Source organism: Anas acuta, chromosome 1 (genome assembly GCF_963932015.1).
Source record: "Anas acuta chromosome 1, bAnaAcu1.1, whole genome shotgun sequence".
In the NCBI taxonomy this organism is placed as follows: Eukaryota; Metazoa; Chordata; class Aves; order Anseriformes; family Anatidae; genus Anas; species Anas acuta.
Window position 1 is genome coordinate 174,196,138 of NC_088979.1, and position 22,891 is coordinate 174,219,028.

At 39.9% G+C, this 22,891-nt stretch overlaps 1 protein-coding gene across 4 annotated transcripts in view; it reads right to left on the bottom strand.

Moving 5' to 3' along the window:
* Positions 1-290: 290 nt before the first annotated feature.
* PDZRN4 (PDZ domain containing ring finger 4) overlaps positions 291-22,891 on the bottom strand; it is a 244,773-nt gene continuing 222,172 nt past the window's right edge. For all 4 annotated transcript variants that reach the window (XM_068669410.1, XM_068669407.1, XM_068669409.1 and 1 more), the window contains 5 exons: positions 18,728-18,826; positions 16,631-16,693; positions 12,915-13,016; positions 9,986-10,102; positions 291-3,153 (listed from right to left, as the gene is read on the bottom strand). In XM_068669410.1, the coding sequence (XP_068525511.1) occupies positions 1,630-3,153; positions 9,986-10,102; positions 12,915-13,016; positions 16,631-16,693; positions 18,728-18,826 (1,905 nt within the window). In that variant the 3' untranslated portion in view covers positions 291-1,629. The remainder of the gene's footprint in view (positions 3,154-9,985; positions 10,103-12,914; positions 13,017-16,630; positions 16,694-18,727; positions 18,827-22,891) is intronic.

Consider the following 22,891-nt stretch of genomic DNA (forward strand, 5'->3'; position numbering starts at 1 on the left):
ATGCAGAGAGCGCTGCCAGTGCTTACTGGTGCCAAAAGTGGCTAAAAAACAAATGACTGTTTTCCAGAATTAGAGACTTTGGAATAATGTGTCTTTCTGCATATTTAAGCATCTTTTAAAACCTGATTTCAAGTGACTTCAGCACCTAATACTGCTACCAAAAAAACATTTCCATCAGTTAAGAACCCCTGTGACTCATGGGTAGGGATTTAAAAAAATTGGGATATTGAACCAAGGCTTCAAAACCATAGTGGCTGCCCAGGAGTAGCCACTTAGGTTTGTCACGACTCACTGGGATGCCAGCAGCAGCTGCTTAGACGATACCCCATTGGTAACCTAGGTGCCTCTGCCACAGGAAGAGACAAGGGCTCCCTTGGGCACTCAGACAGCAAGTTGCCCTTGCTCCTGGGCACCAGTTAGCTCGCCATGGGGCTCTTTCACTACCTGGATGCTCCTCAACAGCAAAATTGAAACCTGAGCTAATTTAGATTTTTTCATTCTCTATTTTTTCTTAACTTGTCCTCTGTGAAAATGTCAGTGACAACCACTGCTAGTTTTCATGCATGAGATTTGGCTCAAAGTTAGCCATGTGCAGTGGTTATGTTTTCTATGTGTAGAACAAATAGCAATCTTTGTCAGAAAAAGGACCCCCAGTAATGACCTGACAGCACAAAACAATGTATCAATCAATCATTCAATCAACTAATAATAGCAGGTAAGAAAAAACAAAACAAAAAGGACAAAGACACTCACTCCTGTGTGTTCTGGGAAAAAACAAAACAAAACAAAACAAAACAACACAAACAAACAACAAAAAAAAAGCTAATTCATAAGAACCAGTCAATGGAATCATGATGGAAAGATGTCTTGTGTCTTTGAAATCTCTCGATGCTGTAAAAATCATGTGTGGTGAGATAAATCATCCTTTAAAGGCAAATGGTCAATTGAAATCAAACTCTTGACCTTTTTTTTTTTTCTCTTAAAGATAAGCAATAATTTATTTCTCTTTCATCTTCACAATTATCACAGACTGCCTAGCTACATGACCAATGCCACTACAGAACACATAATTGCCCACCTACACTTTACTTGGACAAATACAATTGCAATTTACAGATTAAATGTACTGTACAATGTGTTGTTGGAAAAGGTCATTCTTATCTATATGATGAGATGTGACATATGATTTATAAACAGATGCAATCTACAATGTAAAACTTCAACAATTTGTTAAGCCAAGAATACAGTATAAAGCATTTTGTTTTGGTATTGTATTGTTACTAAAGTAGAAAAAAGAAAACTAGAGAAATAAATCCAGATCTGAACTTACAGAATATGTATTAGGTTAAGAAATTAATTGGTTTCTCCACTTTTTTTTTTGTTTGTTTTGCTTTTCTTTTTCATTTTTTTTTTCTACAAATGAGTAATATGAATATATTGCAGGATAAGGAAAGACTGCCAGATAAAGAAGGTACCGTTATATGAAAAACAAATGAAAAATTACCAGGTAATTTTGCTTACAAAAAAGGTCAAACTATAAACAGTCACAAAATATATAAAAATGCCACATTGAACGAGGCAATCGTACTCTACCTAAACTGGTAGTATACTCTCTGAAAGAAGTTGCGTTCATACAGTAGTAACTGATAAAAAGGCATTGTGCACTCTTGTGCCGTCTGGAGATTTAGCACCATGTGTCATCAGTTCTTGGATTGTCATCCAGTTGTCCAAGATTTTCTTGTTTCTCTTTTTCATCATCTTTTTGTGACTCAGTTCAATAATGTTAATTTCCTTTTTGCCCTCGCTGCCACTCTGCGGACTTTCCTTGAGACACTCCAGCCTGCTACGCATCATGAACTCCCGTCGCCTCCTCTGCTCCTTAGCTCGCACCAAATGCTGCTTCCTCTCTTCTTTGCTCCAGTAACGACCCATCTTCATCTCACTCATCGTATCATCATCTGTCGTCATTCCACTGCGCTCCTCTTTAATTTTTAAGGCACGTTCCTTCAGGATTCTGTCTCGAACTGGTCTCTTTGTGATATACCTCGTCCCATCGCTCCTTATTTTCACTTTCCATTCCATCTTGGGCTCCGCACACTTCTGTGAGTCTTTGCACATGCTCACCAGGCTGAGTTGGCTTTGGGCATACTCCACGGCTGACTTCTGCTGGATCAGCTGCATGTAGCTTTGATAATGTTTTGCATGAGCAGGTATATTCCCATACCTGTAAGAAGAGCTGTGATATGGAGACAAGTAGGGAATGTGCTCAGTGCTCTGCTTTTCTTGGTCTGTGAATTTGCCACTTTCTGATGCCAGCATGGTGTCTTCAGCAGCACTGTTTTGTTCAGTGGGTTTTTTGGCTGAGGTTGTCTCTTTGTTGCTTTGTCCTGAGGATGACTGATTTGCCACAACTGTGCTCCTCAGGTTTTTCCTGTTGGTGATGCTGATCATCCGCTGGAGAGAGTTGTCAGGGGATCGCTCCACAGTCAGGGGAGTGCTCCTGCAACTTTCTGCTGTGTTGTAGGCACTGGAGCTGTCCTTGTCAGACTTCTCAGGGTGCTCCATGATGTCATCTAGTTTGCCTCTTTGCACGTCTATGCTGGTGTTGTAATTCCTGAACCCTTCATCATGTAAAGCCCAAATGTCTCCGTACTGATCCCTCACCTTTTGGAGTCGGTGAGCTTGCATAATATTCTGACATTCGAGTTCAATATTCCTCAGTTCCTCATTGAGCAGTTGCAGCTCATGCTCCACTCCATCTTGCTCTCTTCTGTTGCACTCTATTGTGCTGCTCGAGTAATACAGGTCGTACTCCCCATGGTTTCGAATTTTGCACTTCAGTTCCAGCAGCTGTCGAAACCTTTCACATTCCTCCTCTGGGTTCCCTATGAAATCAGACTCGATGTATTCCCCTGATAAAAAGCTTTCATTGCACTGGAGCTCAACACTTCCTAACGTATCTTGGCTGTGACCCAGCTCCCGTTTGCACTGCAGGGTAGCACTGTTCTGCTCCTCAGGTGCATTTTCTTGCTCTGAGCTCTCATCATTACGCAAACTTTCATCTGTAGGTCCCACCCCACTGTCCTTTTCATGATTGTTGGATGATGAGGTTGCAGTGTCTGTAGTTCCATCGTCTTCCTCATGTTTCTTTGGCTAAACAAAGGAGCAAACCAAAGTGATTATCAAACACAGATCACATTACTAGAGAATATTTTCCAGCTCTGTTTTGCTTAAACAGCTGGGATCTGATTTAAGCTGAATTAAAACAGATCACTAAACAGCAGTCCTACTGCTCGTGGCTTTTAAACATTTCTGAGAGTCATGCTGTGGTGGCCATACTGAGTGAAGCAGATGAATTACAGCATTAGTGACATATCTTCTAAAGTCTGGAAAGAAATATTTCCCTCTCTAGCTAAGCTATCTCTTCTCAGTGCTTAAAGATAATGATCACCAGATGGTGCACTGTTTTTGATTCTGGATTATGGCCAGAGACTGGTGGAGTTGAAATCTTCTCAAACTTGGGAGAAAGCTTCAGTGCTGGTATCACTTCAAAAAAATTGAGTATCAAACCAATCAAACAATGACTGGTGCAATCTAAGAGGGTATAATATTTCATCAATGGGACTTTTTTTTTTTTTTTTTAAACCAGTGGACTCCGTGTGCTTCATGGAGATGGGGAGGGTTGAAGCCTGCAGAGGGCCAGCCTGTTCCACTACGCCCTCCATGGCCCTCTCTCACATTTCTTGCTTTCAGTAATCTTTTTCTGAAAGGCTATTCATTTTGAATTCCAGGATTTTGCTCAAGTAGACCTCTCTCACATCCCCGGAGACCATTTCTATTCCCTAGTTGGAGTTTATATTCCACAGAAATAAAAACAGCCTTTTACCATTAAGTGTAGAACAACACTGAGTGCTTGCCATGGGCCTAATGTCAAGCTTTTAGGCTGTTGATTTTTAATTCACACCCCACTCTTTGTACCTAACCTATTTACATTCTTTTATATTCAAAGAATGTGAGATAATGTCTCTCTGAAGAGACACATGCTTTTTATTTTTCAAACTGGTTGCGAAAAGAATTTCCCCCTACTTCCCTTACAGTGTAATCATACAGAGTGCAATTTATATGGCCTGTTCACCAAATATCTAAGCGCACATAGTATCCGCCAAATGCTTTTTCTCTTTTAGGAGGTATAATTGCATAATTATGTATAATGGTAGTAATAATCAAGGGAGAAAAAAGGTACACTGCACCCAATGAAAGGGAACAAACTCAAAGAGGCCACTGTCATAATTCCCTTTTTCTCTTCTTTGACAGACAGTAAAACAGGATGAAATGTGCCTCCTATCTCCTCCTTTCTCCCCTCTTCATGTGCACTCTATGATCACACACCCTTCAGCTGGTTTTCTTTCTTCAAATGCAAGAAAAAAATAATGGCCTAGTCTCAGAAAAACAAAGATAACCCCCGCCCCCAAATACAAAGTAATAGTGGAATAAAATAAATCTTGAAAGAAACACAACATCCAGAGACTCCAGTGTTTGTGACAGACCAGTTAAAAATCTCTGAAAGGATGTTTTAGTGATGTTTTCTCATACAAGACTTGCAAAGGAAAACTTCTCTTTAGAATAGTAACACACATTTCTGCACATTTTTGCACATACAGCTGATAACAAAATGCATGATAACTGTTTAATTGTTGTGCATCTTTGGTAGCCACACCTGCATTGTGTCAATTGCTCTCCCTCCCCAAATGGGGGAGAAATTTCCCCCTTGAATTTTAAACATCGTGGGACAGAATGTGTTCAGAGTTATTCAAGGGATTGTGTAAAGGTTCAATGTTTCTTGATGTTGTAGGGTCAGAAATTTCTGTAAACTAAAGTTTGAAACTGTAAGGGACAAAATGTCATGAAAATCCTGCAAATTTGTAAAGTTCACTGGTACATATTTTCCATGTTTTCCCCATCTGAGATCCTCTTAGTTCTTTCTATTTAGCCACTAAAAAGAAAAGGTATCTTGTTACAGGAGGAAGGAATATGAGTAGTAGTACCAATAACACTCTAAATAACTAACTATGGCAGAATTGTTCTATAACTATCGTTTACCTACTCCTTATTTCTTCAATTTATGCATTGCTATGAGATAGCATAAAGTATATTGGATTATTTTTTTTTAATTATTATTATTTTTTATTAAGGCTTGTATATTTTTCCAAAGTGGCTGCAACAATTTGGTTTCATTTTTATGAGTATACGGAGAAGTGGTGGGAACATACTGTCTTCGTGCATCAGCTGTTGTTTGTTTTTTTTAGAGTGACAAAATTTCATATTTTGCCTGGAGAAAAAACTCAATGTCTACAGAATTCTTCAAGAAAACCAAGGGTAACCTTGGAAGAGCAATCCAACCGGGTAAGTAGCTAGAGCATTCACCAGGAAAGCCAGAGATTTGGGTTTAATTTTGTATTTTTCTTGTTTACCATGTGAGTGCTGCTACATAAGCTATTCTGGTTCCTTCTCTCACCTGCTTTGGAACTGCTCCAGCTTGTATTCACCTCTGCTATCCCCAAATTTTTCAGCAGAGAAGTAACTCCAGTCGGGGTAATCTACACTGCACTCTGGAGACTGCACAGTGTCATCCACAATTCTCACTGCTCTGGAAAATGTTTAATGACTGACATGAGGGAGAAAAGCTCCTTCAGACCCTGGGACAGCCTTGCTGCAGGATGGCTAGCAATTTGTGTGCCTGCCCCAAATGTAGGGCTCCATCTACCCTTGTGAAGGAGGAGGGCTATTTTCCACTTGCTGACCCTGAGGGGGAAGCAACATAGCACAACTTGCATTCATCTGACTAAATTCATGTTACCCCCTAAACAGGGTGGTTTATACATACTGTGTGTGCACAGTTACATAGCTTCCAAAAACCGAGTCGCATGATACTACTAGAGCTTTCTCTGCTGTTTCCATTGTGGCACCACACGAGCAAAGCACGTGTTTGGGCACATCTGAAAAATCCTTTAATGTATCTATTTGCATGGTGTTTGAAAGAGACGTTACAGTTTGGGCCCACACAGTCAACACTTTGAGAATTAGTGTCTTTTGTTCTCCTCACCACTTCAATCAACAATTTAAATTTTGCTTCTTCAACTTCCATGTGCTCTAGACAGAGTGAACATAAAACACTGCCATCTACTATCCATAATTAATGCACACACAAGATGTAATCAAAGCAAAATCCATCTTTCCAGTCTCAAAGAAATCAAATGGGTGGGACTGAGCTGATCAAAAGTGTCTATAGTACAGACACCTGAATGTCAGGTAGTCACCTGGGGTTCTCCACTCTGTCATGAAGAAACAAATGTCTGTACAGTCAGATTCTTCTCAATCTAAAGCAGACATCAAAACTAAGTTGAATACTTTCCCAGGATGTGGATATATACAACTAGTTCAATTAAGAAAACTGAAAGTAACACAAATATTTATTTTCTGTATGTTTTTGAGATAGAATTAAAAAAATTCACTCTGACTCAAGTAAGGTAGTCCCTGGCTTTTTTTTTTTTTTTTTTTTTCTGGACTTGTCATCTTTGCCAGAGCCCCTGAACATGTTCAGACTGAGCAGTCTTTTACACCATGAAATTATTTCAATTTTATTTTGAAAGGTAGCAAGCTTAATATCAGGTTAAGTCCCTTTTGAAAAACAAGAGATGGTCTCCAATTACCAGTGTGCTGCTTTTGTCAATGTTATCTATTATCTATTCCAAACAAAGTGTTTGTTTTTAAACGTACATTGTCAATCTCTGCTACAATTATTTCTGTTTGAAATACCAAAGGGCTCCTTAGGCCTCATCTTTGCAGTGAGAACTCAGATAATGAGAACACGAACCTGGCGGTGTGTACAATCAAGCAATAAATGAACCTCAAAAGATTCTGCATTTCATCTCCAGCAAGCATTCATGCCTATAAAATGGCTAATCTTGCAGGAATTCAAGCACTGTTCTATTCTTATTTTCAACTTAGGATGTATACTGGGACTCAAAACCCAGGCTGCTACTAAAGTTTGAAAGCAGTGAAATTCAGTTAGGGGCTTTAATAAATCTCACTGCTGGGCTCTCCGGTCAGCCTTTGACAGCGAAAGGGAGGCTGACCACAGTGAGGGGAATTGCCAGTGGCAGGCTAACCATGAGACACCCCTGTCACTGGGGAAGACTGGGATTGATTTCAGTGGTGCATTAGAAGGGAAAATGCTCTTCTGCAAACAATGCTGTTCTTTTGAAACAGGCCTCAAAAAGGAATTTCCCCCAGATATTTTTACTTCACTGCAGCTTTGAATGAACTACAATGAATTACTCTACCCAATTCTTTCTTTTCTTAATAGGTTTTGATATATTCCATGATACTGATAAGAATTTCTGCATGGCAAATCTATGGTATTCTTGTTAAAGTTATCAGTGCTGCACAATGGGCCACAATGTTCTGATGGGGAAGGAATACAATGAGTTATAAGAAATGGAGAATTACATCTTTCCTCTAGGTTTATTGGACTATTCTCTACAGAGAAGATACAATTCTTGATTAAATTCCACAGAGTGGCTCAAAAACACAAAAAGACATGACTGTCTACTTAATTCTATACTATTCTTCATTATAAAGTGCACCACATTTTTTTGTGACAACTTGTACTACATGTTAAAATGGCATTCGGTAAGAAATACTCATATTTGGAAGGACAGTCTGCTATGATGTGCATTCATTCCTGCAGCTCACAATATTCATGATGACAAACAATTAGGAAGCCAAAGGACTGTGTCCTGGTTCACAGAAATTAAGCCCAGTGTTGGAGCAAAATCTCCATGGCCAACCAGGGAACTTGAAGCTACTCAGATTGGCTACTTACAGCTGCAACAAGAGCAGTTTCATTACACCAATGTATTATGTGATTCACCTCAGGAAACCGCTAGGTTTCCTAGCCTAACAAGGAGTAAAGAACTAGTTTTCTGACTTGATGAGTCACTATACAGAGTCTAGATACAGCAGCTGTCACAAATTACTGATGCCCCATTACACATCAAGCTACATTTGGTTGATTCAATTACTCATCAGAAGGGCAAAGAACTGTCTGGCTGCCCTAGAATTACTTCAAGTAATGCAATGTCAGACACCTATAGAGTACAAGTGACCATAATCTTTTCAAGTGTAGCTCTCTTCTACCTTAATATAAAATCTCAATAGGGGAAAAGTACTCAGTATAAGATCTCAATGGAAAAAAAAAATCTCAAGTGGTTTGATAAAACCACCTCATAGAATATTACTGTTCAGTAATTAACACTAATCACAACCCAAATTCAGTGAAAAAGTCAAGGTTTGACAGGACACTGAGTGTGGAAAACCACAACTGTGAAGGAATTTCAGAGACCCCAAAATGTTGTGTCGGTTTAAAAGGGGTCTGTAGGCAGACCTGCTCAAGAATCTCTTCCAGAAGTGGGTGAAGATATCACTGCACAAAGTAAAATGCTTTGAAAAGAGCAAGTGTTCTTTGTGACAGGAAATCTTTGGGTATCTAAGATAAAATTTCTGGTTAAAAAAAAAAAAAAAAAGATGCCACATCTCAGTTCAAAGTAGCTAGCAGTGCAGTATTTAGCACATTTGACCTGGGAAAGCAAGGCTTGGATCACTGCCTGGAAAAAAGGATCATAACTAAAAGGCCATTATACATTCCATCACAAGGCTTCCTTCACCTCTGATACCAGAGTTATTCCACTTTGTGCGATTAATTAAATGCTTATAAGATCAAGGATTTGTAATCTGATCTATCATATTCCAGATAATAGACTTAATTGCTGAGCTATTCTGTCAGTGTCTCTGTCCCAATGAATATTTGATTTGTGTAAAGGGAATGGCTTTAATGGGAGTTATCATCAGTGCCAAAGCAGGAAAGGAGATGGGGATAGAACAGGCTAGATGCAAGTTGAGGTCCCCAGCGAGGACTTGGCAGTGCAGGATTTGAAGCCAGGTCTCCCACTAGCCAAATAAGTTCCCTGGTTTCCAGAAGAAGGAAGGCTTTCAGACTCTCTCCCTCTTTTCACTTCAAAGAAAAATGCCTCAGGCTTTGCTTTCGAACAATTCAGAATGGGGAAAAAAAATCAAGTTACAGATTTCTATGGGTAGAAAAAGAGTTTCTCCCCAGTGACGCATATACAGAAGCCAGGAGATGAGGTGGGATGTTATATGCTCAGCTCCACATGGCTGTGCATGCTCACAGATCATCTGGTTCAGGTGTGGATAAGGTCACTTACACCTTCCACACACAAAAAAAAAAAAAAAAAAAAAAAAAAAAGATCTGAGAAGATCCCTTGATGAAACTGTACTGCTGGGAGTGCACATGTATCTTTGCCACAGCCCCATAGCTAACAGCACATTATGGGCATGTAAAAGTTAGGATAGCAGCAAGCTGAGACTGTGTTAACAGTATGCTTCTTTGCCTCCATTAACAAAACAAATGATGAACTGTGCACTGTTGGTGTAAGAAAAATACACTTGTATTACCAAAACACCTGTTGTTTCTTTCAAACACCGTAATCTAAAAGTTAGATTACACACTGCACAGGCCAGCTCATACCTTGCAAATGTACAAGAGGAGCACCTGTCTCTGCTCAGAGCTCTACGTGTCACATTAATACAATCCATTAAAAAAAACATAAAATATAACAACATAAACCCCAAACACTTCAGAATTAAAGAAAGGAAGAAATAATATTCTGAGAGCTCAGAGAAAATGAGAATTCTGCACTTATCACAGTTTCCTAAATTGTTTGCTAACTTGGCCCAAACATCTATTGTTCTGCTTTGACCTACAGCACACTGGAGTTCAGAGCATTGTAGAGACAAAATTCTATCAAAGCTTTTGACTCCACTCTACAGCAAGCCATTTCGTTCTCTATTAGTAACACGGTATGCCTAGCAAAATTTCAAATAACACATTTAGTGGCAGTCCTACCTGCTCCACCTCATTGGCTGTGTACTGCATCGCTTCATTATGCTGCTCTTCCAGCATTTCTAAGTTCAACTCCTCCAAGAATTCATTCCTTTCATCATCCAGCCACCCTTCCTCCAGCTGCAAAGAATACATTAGTACATTATATTATGTCAGCAAGGATGCACGCTAAAATAGGGTAAACCCAAATGGCAATGCTTGACTAGTTCTTTTTATCATAATGATTCACTTCAGAAAGCCAGGCGGTAGGAGTCCGCTTCTCAGAAAAGGAGGAAGAAAAAGACGGATAAAAAAATGGGACTCTCAGGCCTTTTATCCTTTCTTGAAACAGTATGACTGATTTTCTCTCATAATGAAGGAGACTGCACAGCACAGACATTATTTCTTTTCAAAAGGTATGAAAGGCAGAGCGCATAATCCTGAAGCTGTCATGTTCATTACCGCCAAGAGCCACAGCACCAAAAGAGCGGCAACGTTACTAATAGGGCTATGAGACAACTGGGCTCTTTCCTTTAACAACCTCCACCCCAGTGCTGTGCCCTAGTGCTGTATCCTTGATAGACTCCTTGTGTTGCATTTCTACTGCAGTTTTCCCATTGATCTTCCAGGTAAACAAACAAACAGAGGAAGGTGACAGACAGATGCAGTGACTTGAAGTGTGGTTATTTTTGTTCTTTCAGTGTGCCTGGAAACAAGCCTCTACTGTTTTTTTTTTGGTTTTTTTTGTTCATTTGTTTGTTTTTCTCCCTAAGTGTAAAATAATACTTCGACATTTGGTGAAGATAGTGTTGCAAAAGGACAAGGACAAGAGGGGACACTGTCTTTTCTGTCAAGTTCGTATATCCTCTCTCTTCTCCACAACCCTGCATTGGGTTTATGTGGCAAGACCAAATAACCTTTGGAGCGTTATTGTACTTGCTTTCCTTTTTTTCCCCTTTCATGCTTTCCAGGGAAAGCATGAACACAGTCTTTCTCTACCATAAAGGATGCAATTTAATTTCTCACATTTGATGAAATTGCAGAGATAACCAAATCGGGAGGATGAAAGATGAATCTCACTTGGGTAAATCTGCTGCTTTGATCATGGTAGACCCTGTGCCTAACTTAATGTGAATCTTTATGTTACAGTTTTTAGAATAACAATAATATATGTCATAGCATACACATGCACTACATACATTCTGCGCACATACAGACATGTGAATGCACATGCCTGTGCCATTTGTTTCCATATTAAACAGGTTATGTGCTCCTCTGGTGCTCTGCTTCAGAACTTAATTATCCATCAGTATTCAGTGCACAAATAAATGGTCGAAGAAGTTTTTTTTTCCGTTTCTGAACGAATGTGCTCAGCAGTCGGCCTTCGAGATTGCAATACTGCCATTACCACTTTCTATCTAAAAATAAAAGCCTGCTTAATCCTTCTCTCTTTTACCAGAGTCAAAGCAAAACAGCTACCTGATATCAGGTTGTGGACAGCATGATTTCTGACATACTACGGCTACTTCTTCAGTTTTGCCTAATTATGTTCTCAGAACACAATTTCAGCTAAATTAAGCTAAACAACAACAAAAAAAAATCACAAACCAAAATACACTATTTTGTGTGATATGAAAGTAGCATCTACATGGGAAGCTACACTGATAGAGATAAGTAATTCCTTATCTTATATTGATATATTTTTTTTCATGTTCACCAATCTAAATAAATACAGACAACTAACTTTCCTTGGGCAAGCATTTTATCAGTCAGTGGGTTTCTTATCCCCACAGGAAAAAAAAAAATCTTAGTGAAAAATCATAAAAATCATTAAGAATAATATTGAAAAAGCCTTTCAAAACTTCTGGAACTTCCAATGCATGCTATGATTTTGTAATATAAACTGGTGCATAGCTTTTTTTTTTTTTCTATACATTTTGTCATCATTTTTATGGGAGCTGTTTAGATTGATGAAAAACATAAAGGAAATGAATGCTGAAATTGTGAATCTTATATAAGTACTGGATTGAAGCAGAGATTCCAAGTGGCACTGAATTACACTTACTCAATTTAATTTATACAGAGTATGCAGCTAGCGAGACCGAGAAATATCAGATCAATAGCATGAGAGACAAATGGCAACATAACCAACTTTGCTTGAATTGCTGACAGATGGAGAGAACAGTGACAATATAATGTCTCTTTTGTTTTGCAATGGCTTATAAACAGAATATAAAGGGAAGTACAAAAAGTACTTTTCTTCCAGTCTACCTCTCCTTAGTTTGATGATCAACCTAACACCTCCCCCTGCAATGACATAAAATATTCTTGTCATGGCATAATTTTATTTTTAATGCCATTGAAATATTCCTAAAAGATTTTGAAAATGTACCTCCTGAGATATGATTTTTAATGTACAACCTTTTTTTTGTGACCAGGGCCCTTTGAAAACAATTAGACCCAGAGCTCGTGAATGGTGTTGTAGTGAAATTCCCATAACTGTCACATAAATGAACATGCTTGCTTACAAGTACATGGGATAAAAAGGGCCATCAGCAGTGAAAAACTACAGCTTTGTGTAAGCTCATATAAATGACTGAGGTAAGCATGGGAAGTTTATTCCCAGAACAAAAAAGAATCATCAAACAAGTAATGCACAGTGTTCAAGTTCTACTTCATATTTTACTAATACCATATTAGTGCTCTCAGCTTTATTTGTATATCTGCTTACTTTGTCTGCTGGAAAGGAATTGTTTAGCTTTGGGCAAACAAGCCCTGGTAATAACATATTATTTTCTTTGTTGGCTAAAAGGGGGCAAAGCTCTGCAATTATGTTTTTCCTCCTTTTGTCAGGAACCTTGGCACTCCCACTTCTCAGCAGTTCATTACTTATGGTGATAGTGAATGTACAGTATAACCCAGGTCTTGGCTCAGTGCATCTATTTACTCTAACCTGCATCTCTGGTCTTGCTACCAGCAACACAATTTTCTTGCATTCATCGCTGGAGAGCAATGCTACTGCCTCTTCCCGATTCTGGACGTCTTGGCCATTAATCTAGAAAACAAATGAAAGTGGCACATTAGTTTCTATTTCCACAAAGCAACACACAATAAAGGGCAAATATCAGCTCATTTGTGGTGAATGTATGGACAATGAAACTTGCACAACGGGCTCATCTTCAGCCCCTCAGTGGTAAGTGCCTTCACTCAATTATGCGCTTACTGTAAGAGCCATATCGATCGTTGAAGGATGGCGGACATCAGAGGAAGCAGTTATGTTCATAAATGTCCAACCTGCGCCCTGGTAACATACATCTAGCAACACAATTAACCAGCCCCTGACAGGTGACGTTCATCTTTCTCCGTTCAGAGTAATGGAAGTGTCACTCTGAGATAATAGTGCTGGTGGAAGCAAGACTGGTAATACCACAGCTGAAATCAGTCACACTGTGTGCTTGTACAGAGCCAATTAGAGAGCTGCAGCATTATCTCTCACCAGGCAATACTTACAGGCCACTGCTTATTGCTGCTCCATTTAATCATTTTATATTTGTGTGGACAGCTTAGTATCCAGAGCCACACAAAACATACGTATCCCCCTTACAAGAGGATAATCAAAATGAAAGCAGTTTGTGTTTTTCATGCTATCTCTCTGCTGTTCCATCACCTCATCAGAACAGACACATCCACGACTACATCATAACAAACACGTTTTACATTGTCCAAAACCCCTTCTAGGGGGAATCAAATACGAATTGTATTTTCTGAATGTATTTACTTTTGTCCAACCGATATCAGAATTGGATTGTTTTCATTGTGGCAGCAAAACAAAACAAAACAATCAAATAATAAAAAAAAAGGTCTATTTGAAAATGGGTGAAAACAAAACTGGAAGGCAGAACAAACTCAGGATATTCTATGATTAAGGGGAAATAAAACCTTGCCCAATATTTAATCTCTTGCAAGGGTTCAATTTCAAAGTAGCAGGAATGTTTTGGCTTGAAAAGAACAAGTCCTATTTCTGCAAGCATATTTGGCCTGAAAACTCTGAGACAAAATCACAGCTTTAATTGAGATTAAAGAAAACCCTGTGTACCCTGGACATCCAACTGGCAATGAATAAATGTCTGAGACGCTACACTGGCTTCATGAAGGGATAACTGTGGTCTGTAGGAGACCAGTCAATTATTTGGTGACACAGAGCTGCCCTAATCCCAAACGCAACACCACAGCCGCAGATAGCCACGAGCAGATCTCCAACTTGTCCAAATACCCCAAGCCACAGTGGCTGCTTCAGCAAGTCCTGTCATCTGGGCAACTGCCCCTTCTCCCACCCCAGAGACCACAGCCCTGCTGTCCCCACAGCAGCAGCACATCACTGGGAAACAAGCAGGATGTCAGCCTGTCCCATAGAACAGCTCAGCCCTGGAGACACCATTTATTAGCCTGGAGGTTCAAAGCTAAAAATGGCAGAAATTTAGGCAAGTATCACTAGAACTGTCCTCATAAAACCTTTCTCTTGACTTCACAATATTTGATGTGAAATACTCAGACTTTTCTCAGATGCTTAAGAGGCTGCGAAGGTGACAGGAGAGGTGCGAGGTTTTTGAGAATGAGAAGGGGATAGTTCCAGTCTTGTGAGGAATCTGCTGTAATTTTCTGAGAAATACACAAAACAGTATTCCCTGCTCACCCCCCGCAGCCTTAACCAATGCCATCTGCTGCCCACAGAAAATGCCCCCATGCTTACAGAGTTGTCTTTCTCCCAGCCTCAGTGTAATCCCCTGTAATGGCATTGTCAGCTTCTATTCCTCTGAGTTATCTCATCAATAAGAGTAGATAGAGGGTCAATGTGTTTTCAGATATGAAAGTAAACCCCACATAACTCTCTGGGTGTTAACTTTAATGATCAAACTCATAGCTATATATCAGCACTGACATTAAAGAAATGCTCCAGCCTACAAAAAGACAGTAGAATTACCTATGCTTTCTCTCACCCCTGGAGTCTTTACTCACAATTGAAATGAATTTCATTAGGAACTTGAGAATGTTTGCCTGAACTGCTCTTGGCTTTCCACTTCATGCAGAAATTTTGGAAAGAAAGGAAAATAGCAGGAAATGACTCTACCCTCTATTTACTTACTTTAAAGTGCATAGAGGAAGAATGAAAGTGGTTTCTACTTGGTCAAATAAACAAGATCTTTTTTTTTTTTTTTTTTTTTTTGACGACTTCTGAAAGTTAAAAATACCACTATATTCTGTTTGGTTCCTTCAATGGATATTCTATAGCAAGACACAGAAGACAGCACACTGACTTTTCCAGTCCTACTCTCAGTCTGTAACGTGGTCCCACAGCCCCATCACCCCTCGCACCATGGCATTTGTGTCTTCTGGTGGGCATCATCGTTCACCTGACAACATTTTCACATCCTCAGCTGCACAGAGAATAAACCAGCAGCCCTGAGTGAGTCTTGGCATTAAAATGTAACTTATTATTTCCTCTCTGAAAGATGGGCCACTTTGGTAAACCAGCTTCTAGATCCTATTGTGCTTGGGAGATTAGCTACAATCCCTAAGGTGATACCAGGGTAAGAAATATAGCTACAGGTACTTCAGCAAAGAGGTTTCCTGCAGAAATGAGAAGAATGATGGGAAGGAACAGGCTAAGCTTGCGACAACCAGAAAGCACATGTGCAAGTATTAATGAAAGGCCATTATGGAACTGTTTATAGAAAAACAACCTGTCGTTACCAGGAGCTACTTCTGGGACTTCAGTGAAAAACAAAACAAAACAAAACAAACAAACAAAAAACACAAAAAAAATGACAAAATAAAAGGGAAATTGACTGGAAACCAGAACTAAAATGATATAATAGAGCAGTTTCCAATTTACTGATTTTGGTATCTGTTTTGTCATTACTTCAAAACATAGTATTCACTGCCAGTTCAGAACACAAACCTACTGCCATTCCAGCTATTTTCCTCTCTGCACAGTGACATTGCCCTCCCTCCCTCTTCCAAACCTCGCCCACAGGCTCTGTGCTTTATTGCACAAACCTATCTGCAGGATAGCTGCAGGGGCAGCTCCCTAAATGAGAAGATCAATAGAAACCAAGGGGGAAGAAAAAAGCCAAGATGGTGGATCAGCCAAGAACTCAGAAAAGCAGTATTTTTGGTGGAGGAAAGAAAATATTAACAAAAGTCTAGTAAAACCCCTGCTCAAGTACATTCAAGATCACCCTTTATGAACAGCATGTCTTTTGTATGAAAACTCTTGCCATCAACGCTCAGCGTGAGTTAGGCTTACACAAATTTATGCAATCGGTGAATGATCAGCAAGTTTCTGACACCTGTATTTATGTTTGCAGGATCCCTATTTAGAATTTGACATGAACTGAGATGAACACAGAGAAAATGAGATTTGCTAATAAATACGGCAAAGAAAGACACAGGATATAAGGGCATGAGCCAGAACAAGTTTGTCATTCTCATTTTTCAATACGTGCGCTCTAGCTCCCAGCTATTGTGTTAAAAAACAGACAGACATGGATTTTCTCATCGATCACAGTAACAAAGAGAACTACCTTCCCTCATTAACAGTCCACAGAGAAGACAGCACTGCACGTTCGTCTGAAGAAAGAGTTTAGGAAAGAGTCTATTGTCACATACTTGCAAAATACGGTCTCCTTCACGGATCCGTCCGTCTCTGGCAGCAATGCTGTTTGGATCAACCTGCACAGGACAATATTCAGTAACAGCAGATTAAAATATTTTTACCAGAAGCCAATCAGTGGTGCTGAATTTAATAAAGTGCCATTTTTACTCTGTACAGAGGTAATTTAAACCTTCCTTTACAGCCCTGTGAACTCAACCGTTTTTTAAATAATTGTATAATCTTGTTTCAGATAAAAGCCTAAAGACAGAAGGGGTCAGGAGCATATGATTTTCAGATTAATACTCTTCTATGCCACCATCAGGCATTAACCTTCAGCTGTCAGAGCACTAAGAATTAACAACAGAGTCCCTGTGCTCTGGAAGTTCACTATGGACTGAGGTGATTCTGCAGCAGCTGATACCTCCATACAAATGGGCCTGTATTTGGGAGAGAAGCAGGCTTATTTTCCTTGCATGAAAATATTTACTGTGAAATGATTGCTTCAGTTTTCAATCTGTTATTTCCTCTGGAATTTTGCAGTTCTCAAGGAAACAGGAAAAAAAAGAAAAGGATCTATTTTGTATAGATCATTCACAGGTTCTGTATAAAGCTTCTGCTCTAAGCCAGTTAATTTTAAGTTTGTTTAACCTAAATAGATATTTAGGGCTCTATTAACAGTTTATCAAAGTCACTATAGCTCATCTCTGAGCAATGACCTACTGTTCATTGCAGGGCAATACAACCTATCACCTTTCAGTTGATGGTTATCTTAAATCATTTATTTTGCTTCATCATGCCATAAGCTATTTTTTCAAACCAAGCATTTGAGTTTAGCATCTGGTTTGCAGGTTATGTCCTCTACAGCTGTTAGGTATTATTTTCTTCTTGTGAACTGTCATAGAAAAAAAATGATTCCTAAATGTTTAATCAAGTACAAAAGACAACATAATTACATTCACTTTAAAAGGTCTGAGAAATTTCTACCATGCAGGAAAAACATCACATTTCAGATATAATTCTGGATTGTATTAGGAGGTTCCTGCATTTTCTTTCTCCTTACAAGGTCAAATAAACTTTAACAGCCGCACCTATGTAACTGTTGAAAGACTTATTCTTGGGTGGTTTTACATTAATTCCTTACTCTAGTTCCAGGATTGTGCTTTTCAGCTTCTTTGTCATTGCTGCTGACCTGCAAATGAGTGACTTTTTCTTCATCCCTGTTTATTGTTAAGTAGGAGAAAACTCTCTACGGATTCACTTTGTCCATGATCTTCACTCAGAATTTGGTACATGTCGCAAAAGCGACAAAGTTTATGGGAATTCAGAATTCAAAGTATTGGAAATCCAGTTCATCCAGGACAACCACCAGTGAGCTTGGGCTCACAAGAGTTCTGTTTTATCCGGGGAAACAACCCTCTTGGAGTCCCAAAGGTGGGACTCAAAGGGAATTAACTGGAAGCCTTCTGGACTGACACTGTAAAACACTAACACCTTGTGATATGTGCTGCATGTCATGTTTTCCTAGTACATCAATGAAAAACTGAGGGATCCACCCATTTCAATATCCAGTACTCTATATTTTGTTTGACCATAAATAAATAAATAAATAAATAAATAAATATACATATACATATATTAGGAGAGATCAGTCTTTCTGACATATTTCCCTCCCAGGCTACTCCCGTCATCCACCTGTGGCATGTCTGTGATACCATAACTGTACCGAAACCACAAATAATAGAATAAGGATTATCCACTGTTACGATTACTGAGGCTGTGGCAGGGGGAAATGCAAGCAGGGTGTGGAGCAGGCTTTCACCTTAAAAACTCTGCCTACTTTCCCCCATAAGGACAAATTTCTTTCAAAATTCCAGCTGTGCTCAGGCTGCTTTACACTTCCCTAACTGTGATGTTTTAGTTAAAAGCATTCAGATTAGAGAAGCGCGCTAGTAATAATTACAGTACTTGGGCAACATAATTTAAACTGATAATCTAAATGAATTGGAAGTGACATGTGTTGGCTGACGGCCGACATTTCTGCAGCCTGGTCACAGAGCACTTGCTCTCATGTTCCCCGATGTGCTCCCCCCTCCTCAGTGCCACATCTTTACCTCACTGACGTAGATCCCCGTGTCTTCCTCGTCGTCAGTTCTGTAGCAGACAGTCAGCCCCAGCTTCTCCTGGCTGCTAATGCGGCACAGCTCCACCTCCTACAAGAAAGCACATGGCCTCACATGATGTCTTTTGCCAAAGCTGGAAAAAATTACGTGGCACAAAGGAGTGCCGAGTCACCAACTCCCTCCCGCGCAGCCACAGACAAGTGACAGTCCTTCCTCAGTATGGCAAACCTCACACCTACACATCAAGATGTATCTGAGAAACAGCAGAAGTTTGTTGTAACTGCCCAGCCTCAAGACACATTATTTTGTGTGCTTCTTTTAGGGGGAAAAATATTCTGTGAATTAAGGAAATTCCAGTATATCACAGGTTCACGCTATTCAGAAATCATTCAGGAAAATATGCCTAATTGAAAAATACGGAAGTGCATTGATTTTGCAGGTCTTTTTTTCTTTTGGGTAATGGGAGCTGACTTACAGTATATTACATAGTCATTTCAGTCCTATCATGCCAATTATTGACTTATAGGATATAGGACAGGCTGGCTACATGTCAATCAATCCATCACACCACCAACACTCCTTTCCAACTGCAATCTAAAACATAAAGCAAAAACACAGCCTTCCATTAATATCATTATTTGTTCCCCAGCCAGCTTAGTGCCATACTTTCCTTGCAGAAGTTGTTAGGTAATAGAAGGATGCTTCAAGGAATCTCCTGTGGAGTTGAACATCCATGGCATCCTCCTCAATTGTGAGATGATGTAGAAAACATATTTTTAGTGCCAGATGTCCCAGCAGTGGCGTCTCATTAAAAGTGCAAGTTTTAGGGCAGATGGCGCAATGATAACTACTACACACACCCATTTGAGTTAAGCATCTTTAGGGTTTCACAGGGGAATCATTCACAAAAATGGAAAGCTGTACTTGGTTTCAACACTGTGAAGCAAATAATTGCAATAAAGCACTATGAATCCTATAACACAGAGTATTAGCTTGGTTGCAAATGGAAAACTTCAGCTGATATGGGTATTTAAAAGGAATTTGTAGATGACATTTGGAGCTTAACAGCTTCTGCTTCTTATAACCATTAAAAAAAAAAAGAAGAAAGAGAAAGAGAGAGAAAGAGGAAGAGGAAGAGGAAGAGGGAGAGGGAGAGGGAGAGGGAGAGACAATAGAATCCTTCACAATCCACTTTTCAGACTTGATACAGTGCAGAGTCACACGTTCAGCAAGCATCAGGACAACCTCTCTAGCACAAGTCTCTCCCAGGGCACATGGGCACCGCTGTGTCTGTTCTCTCCAGTTCTCCTGCAGCAGCAAACAGAGCCCAGTGCTGGGTTGTGGGGAGGGAAGCTGCATCCCTTCCTGCCTGCAACAGCCATGCACCACAAGCACATACTTCTTCTGGTGTGGAAGAGGAAACATCTGAGGAAATACCAGAAAGCACTGCCACTCAGGTGTTGAATGTGCAAGTTAGTGACAGTGACTTGGCTGTGCCACAGGTCCAGTTTTTTCCTCAGACCTACACTCTGGTTCTCTGTTGTGATAAGGAGTTTGTCCCTCCCCATCATCTGAGATGTCAGAGAGATCAACATACAAATGAGCACACAGGAGGGAGGGCTTACGACTCTGCCCAACAGATGTGTGGGGACCAAGCATCAAAACACCACAATTTACTGAAAAATCCCCAGGTCACAGACTTAGGTTAGCCAACAAACCCCGTACAGTTTACATTTCACCAAGTGCACTGCTGGGCTTGATCCCCTGCGCCCTCACCAATGCACAAATCTACCCAGGTTCAGGACATGCATAAACTCTATAAACTTCCTGCTGGACTTTGAATATTCAACGTCTTAATGAGATACTAAGAAAGTGTTGAAAATACCATGAAATTTGTAGTATTCTTTGGCTTTTCATAAGTATGACAGCCACTTTAAATAGCTTATCATGTGGTAGGAAGTGGAATTATTCACTAGTACATGCTTTATACATGAAAGAAGTTTGAAAGAAGAAACATGGGACCGTATTTTATTAAGGAAGAGAATTACAGTGACCTGATTTTGGCATTGGGAGTGAAAATATGTATACTGAAGGGAGGCCTATTCAAAACCCATAATAATTGATGCCTCCAGAGGGAAAGAACACTTGACTAGAACTGTAATATTAGGGAGGAATTACAGTAACAAAACAGCTTCAATTACAGCAACAAGGTATACTTTTAAGGAATAAAGAAGCTTGCAGTCCCTTAGAGGCCTATAAGGAAGCCTAAATACACCATAAAGGGCTGAGACTGGGACCTTTAAATCAAGGCAAATGAGGAGCTGTTCATGAGCTGAAATCCATTGACTTTCATTGTCCTGCCAGCACCACCTCCCCTCTCCCCGCGCTGAGGCTGGTCAGGGACCCCGAGGACAGCTCTGAGCGTAATTTCTTCAGTCAGCAATGACCTTGATGGTCTTGTGGATGATTTGTCTCAAAATGTTTGTTATTATAAAGTTGGACAAATGTTTCAGGCCGCAAATGAGCTGAATCCTTTCAGCGTGTGCTGGGTCAATGAGCAGAATAATTTAACCATTTAGGGCATGAAAGTGAAGGAAAATGAGGGCAACTCTAGAGGCTCCATCCTGGGAATGAAGGAGGTTTGCTAAAACCCTCTCTGGGAACTGGCTGCTGACAAACACCAGTGACAAATATCCACTGACTGGGATACAGCACACCTGGCTATGCATTGCCACAGCCTTCATTTCTGTTCCCTGTAACAGAGCTCAGAGCTGAGATCCGTACTCAGTACTCTTGGGACTATTCCTTTCCTAAGTGACTGTGCGAGGTGTAGTTCGATGACAGTGTGTGTGGCCACATACAAGCTGTAGATACCCACATTAGTTCTTGGGGACCAAAGCTAACTGCCTGATAAACATTCCAAGTTTTTCAGTCTAGACTCAAGAACACACTCAAGTAATATTTCATTCAGACTAAGGATGAAGTTGGATGAGGTCTCTTGCTTTGCACAGAAGCCATTCCAAATAAGTACCCTTTCTCCACTCCACATCTGCAGTACTAACCTCAGGACATCTTTTTTATAGAGAACACAACATATGCTGGTCACATTCGGGGCTAACAATATCTTTTAATAAAACACTACATCATCTCTAAGATCTAAAGTCCACAAGCCCAATCTTTAGCTGGTGGCCAACATGCACATCTGAAACAACTTCAGGAGAACAATAGCAACAGAGACACGACAGAACCTGGACCATCATGGTCAGAAGCATTTGACATTTCATTTCGTGACAGATGTTTTCAAGGTTGTTTTTTTTTTTTGTTTGTTTGTTGTTTTTTTTTTTTTTAATGATATTGTAAGGATGTGATCTCCTTTTAAATCCCTTTAAATACACACACACATCTAGCCATTTTCTCTTGCTTCAGGTTTGGGGTTTTGTGTGTGAGCATGTAGGGACTGAACTGTCTTCAGATTTCAGCATTTTAAAAATCTGTGAGAAATAATATTTGGGGATTCATGAAGTGTGCTGACAGACAGATGGTGGAAAGAGAGGGACTGAGGAGAGCGCTCAGGAGATGACAGCCTCCCCCTCTTTTGGGCACTCTGGGGGCAGCCGCCTCTCAACATGAAGGTATCCGCTGCCAAGTGACAGAAAGCAATGCCAAATTGTTAAATCTTTGACTTGCTGCTTCTTTCCTCTGTGTGGGCAGAACAATAATTCAGTGCTTTGCAATGGTGAAGACAATACTTTTAAGAAAATAATTCATGGCAAAACCCTTTAAAGATAGACATGGAAATTAGAATAAGAAAGACTAGGATTTAAATTTAGAAGGTAGTCCATTTCTTCAGACATAGAAAAGACAACAAAGGGTAGAGGTCATGCTCCTGAAGGATTGAAAACTAGTTATGTTGGTTGTTCTTTAAAGCGATGGAGTAGTTAGTGGCTGTAGCCTCTGGCTCACAGTTAAATGCCATCTTTTGCTTCAGTCATGGGAAAACCAGTTTACAGGCTGTCAGCCCCAGAAGACATAAGGCCAAACATGGAGCTGTCACCTCTTTGGGGTGGGAAAGCTAGGTTAATACCATCATTTCTCTTAAGTGGTAGAGAAGTAGGTTATAAATGTCACCTAACTGCCTGTTGGCTTCCTAGAATA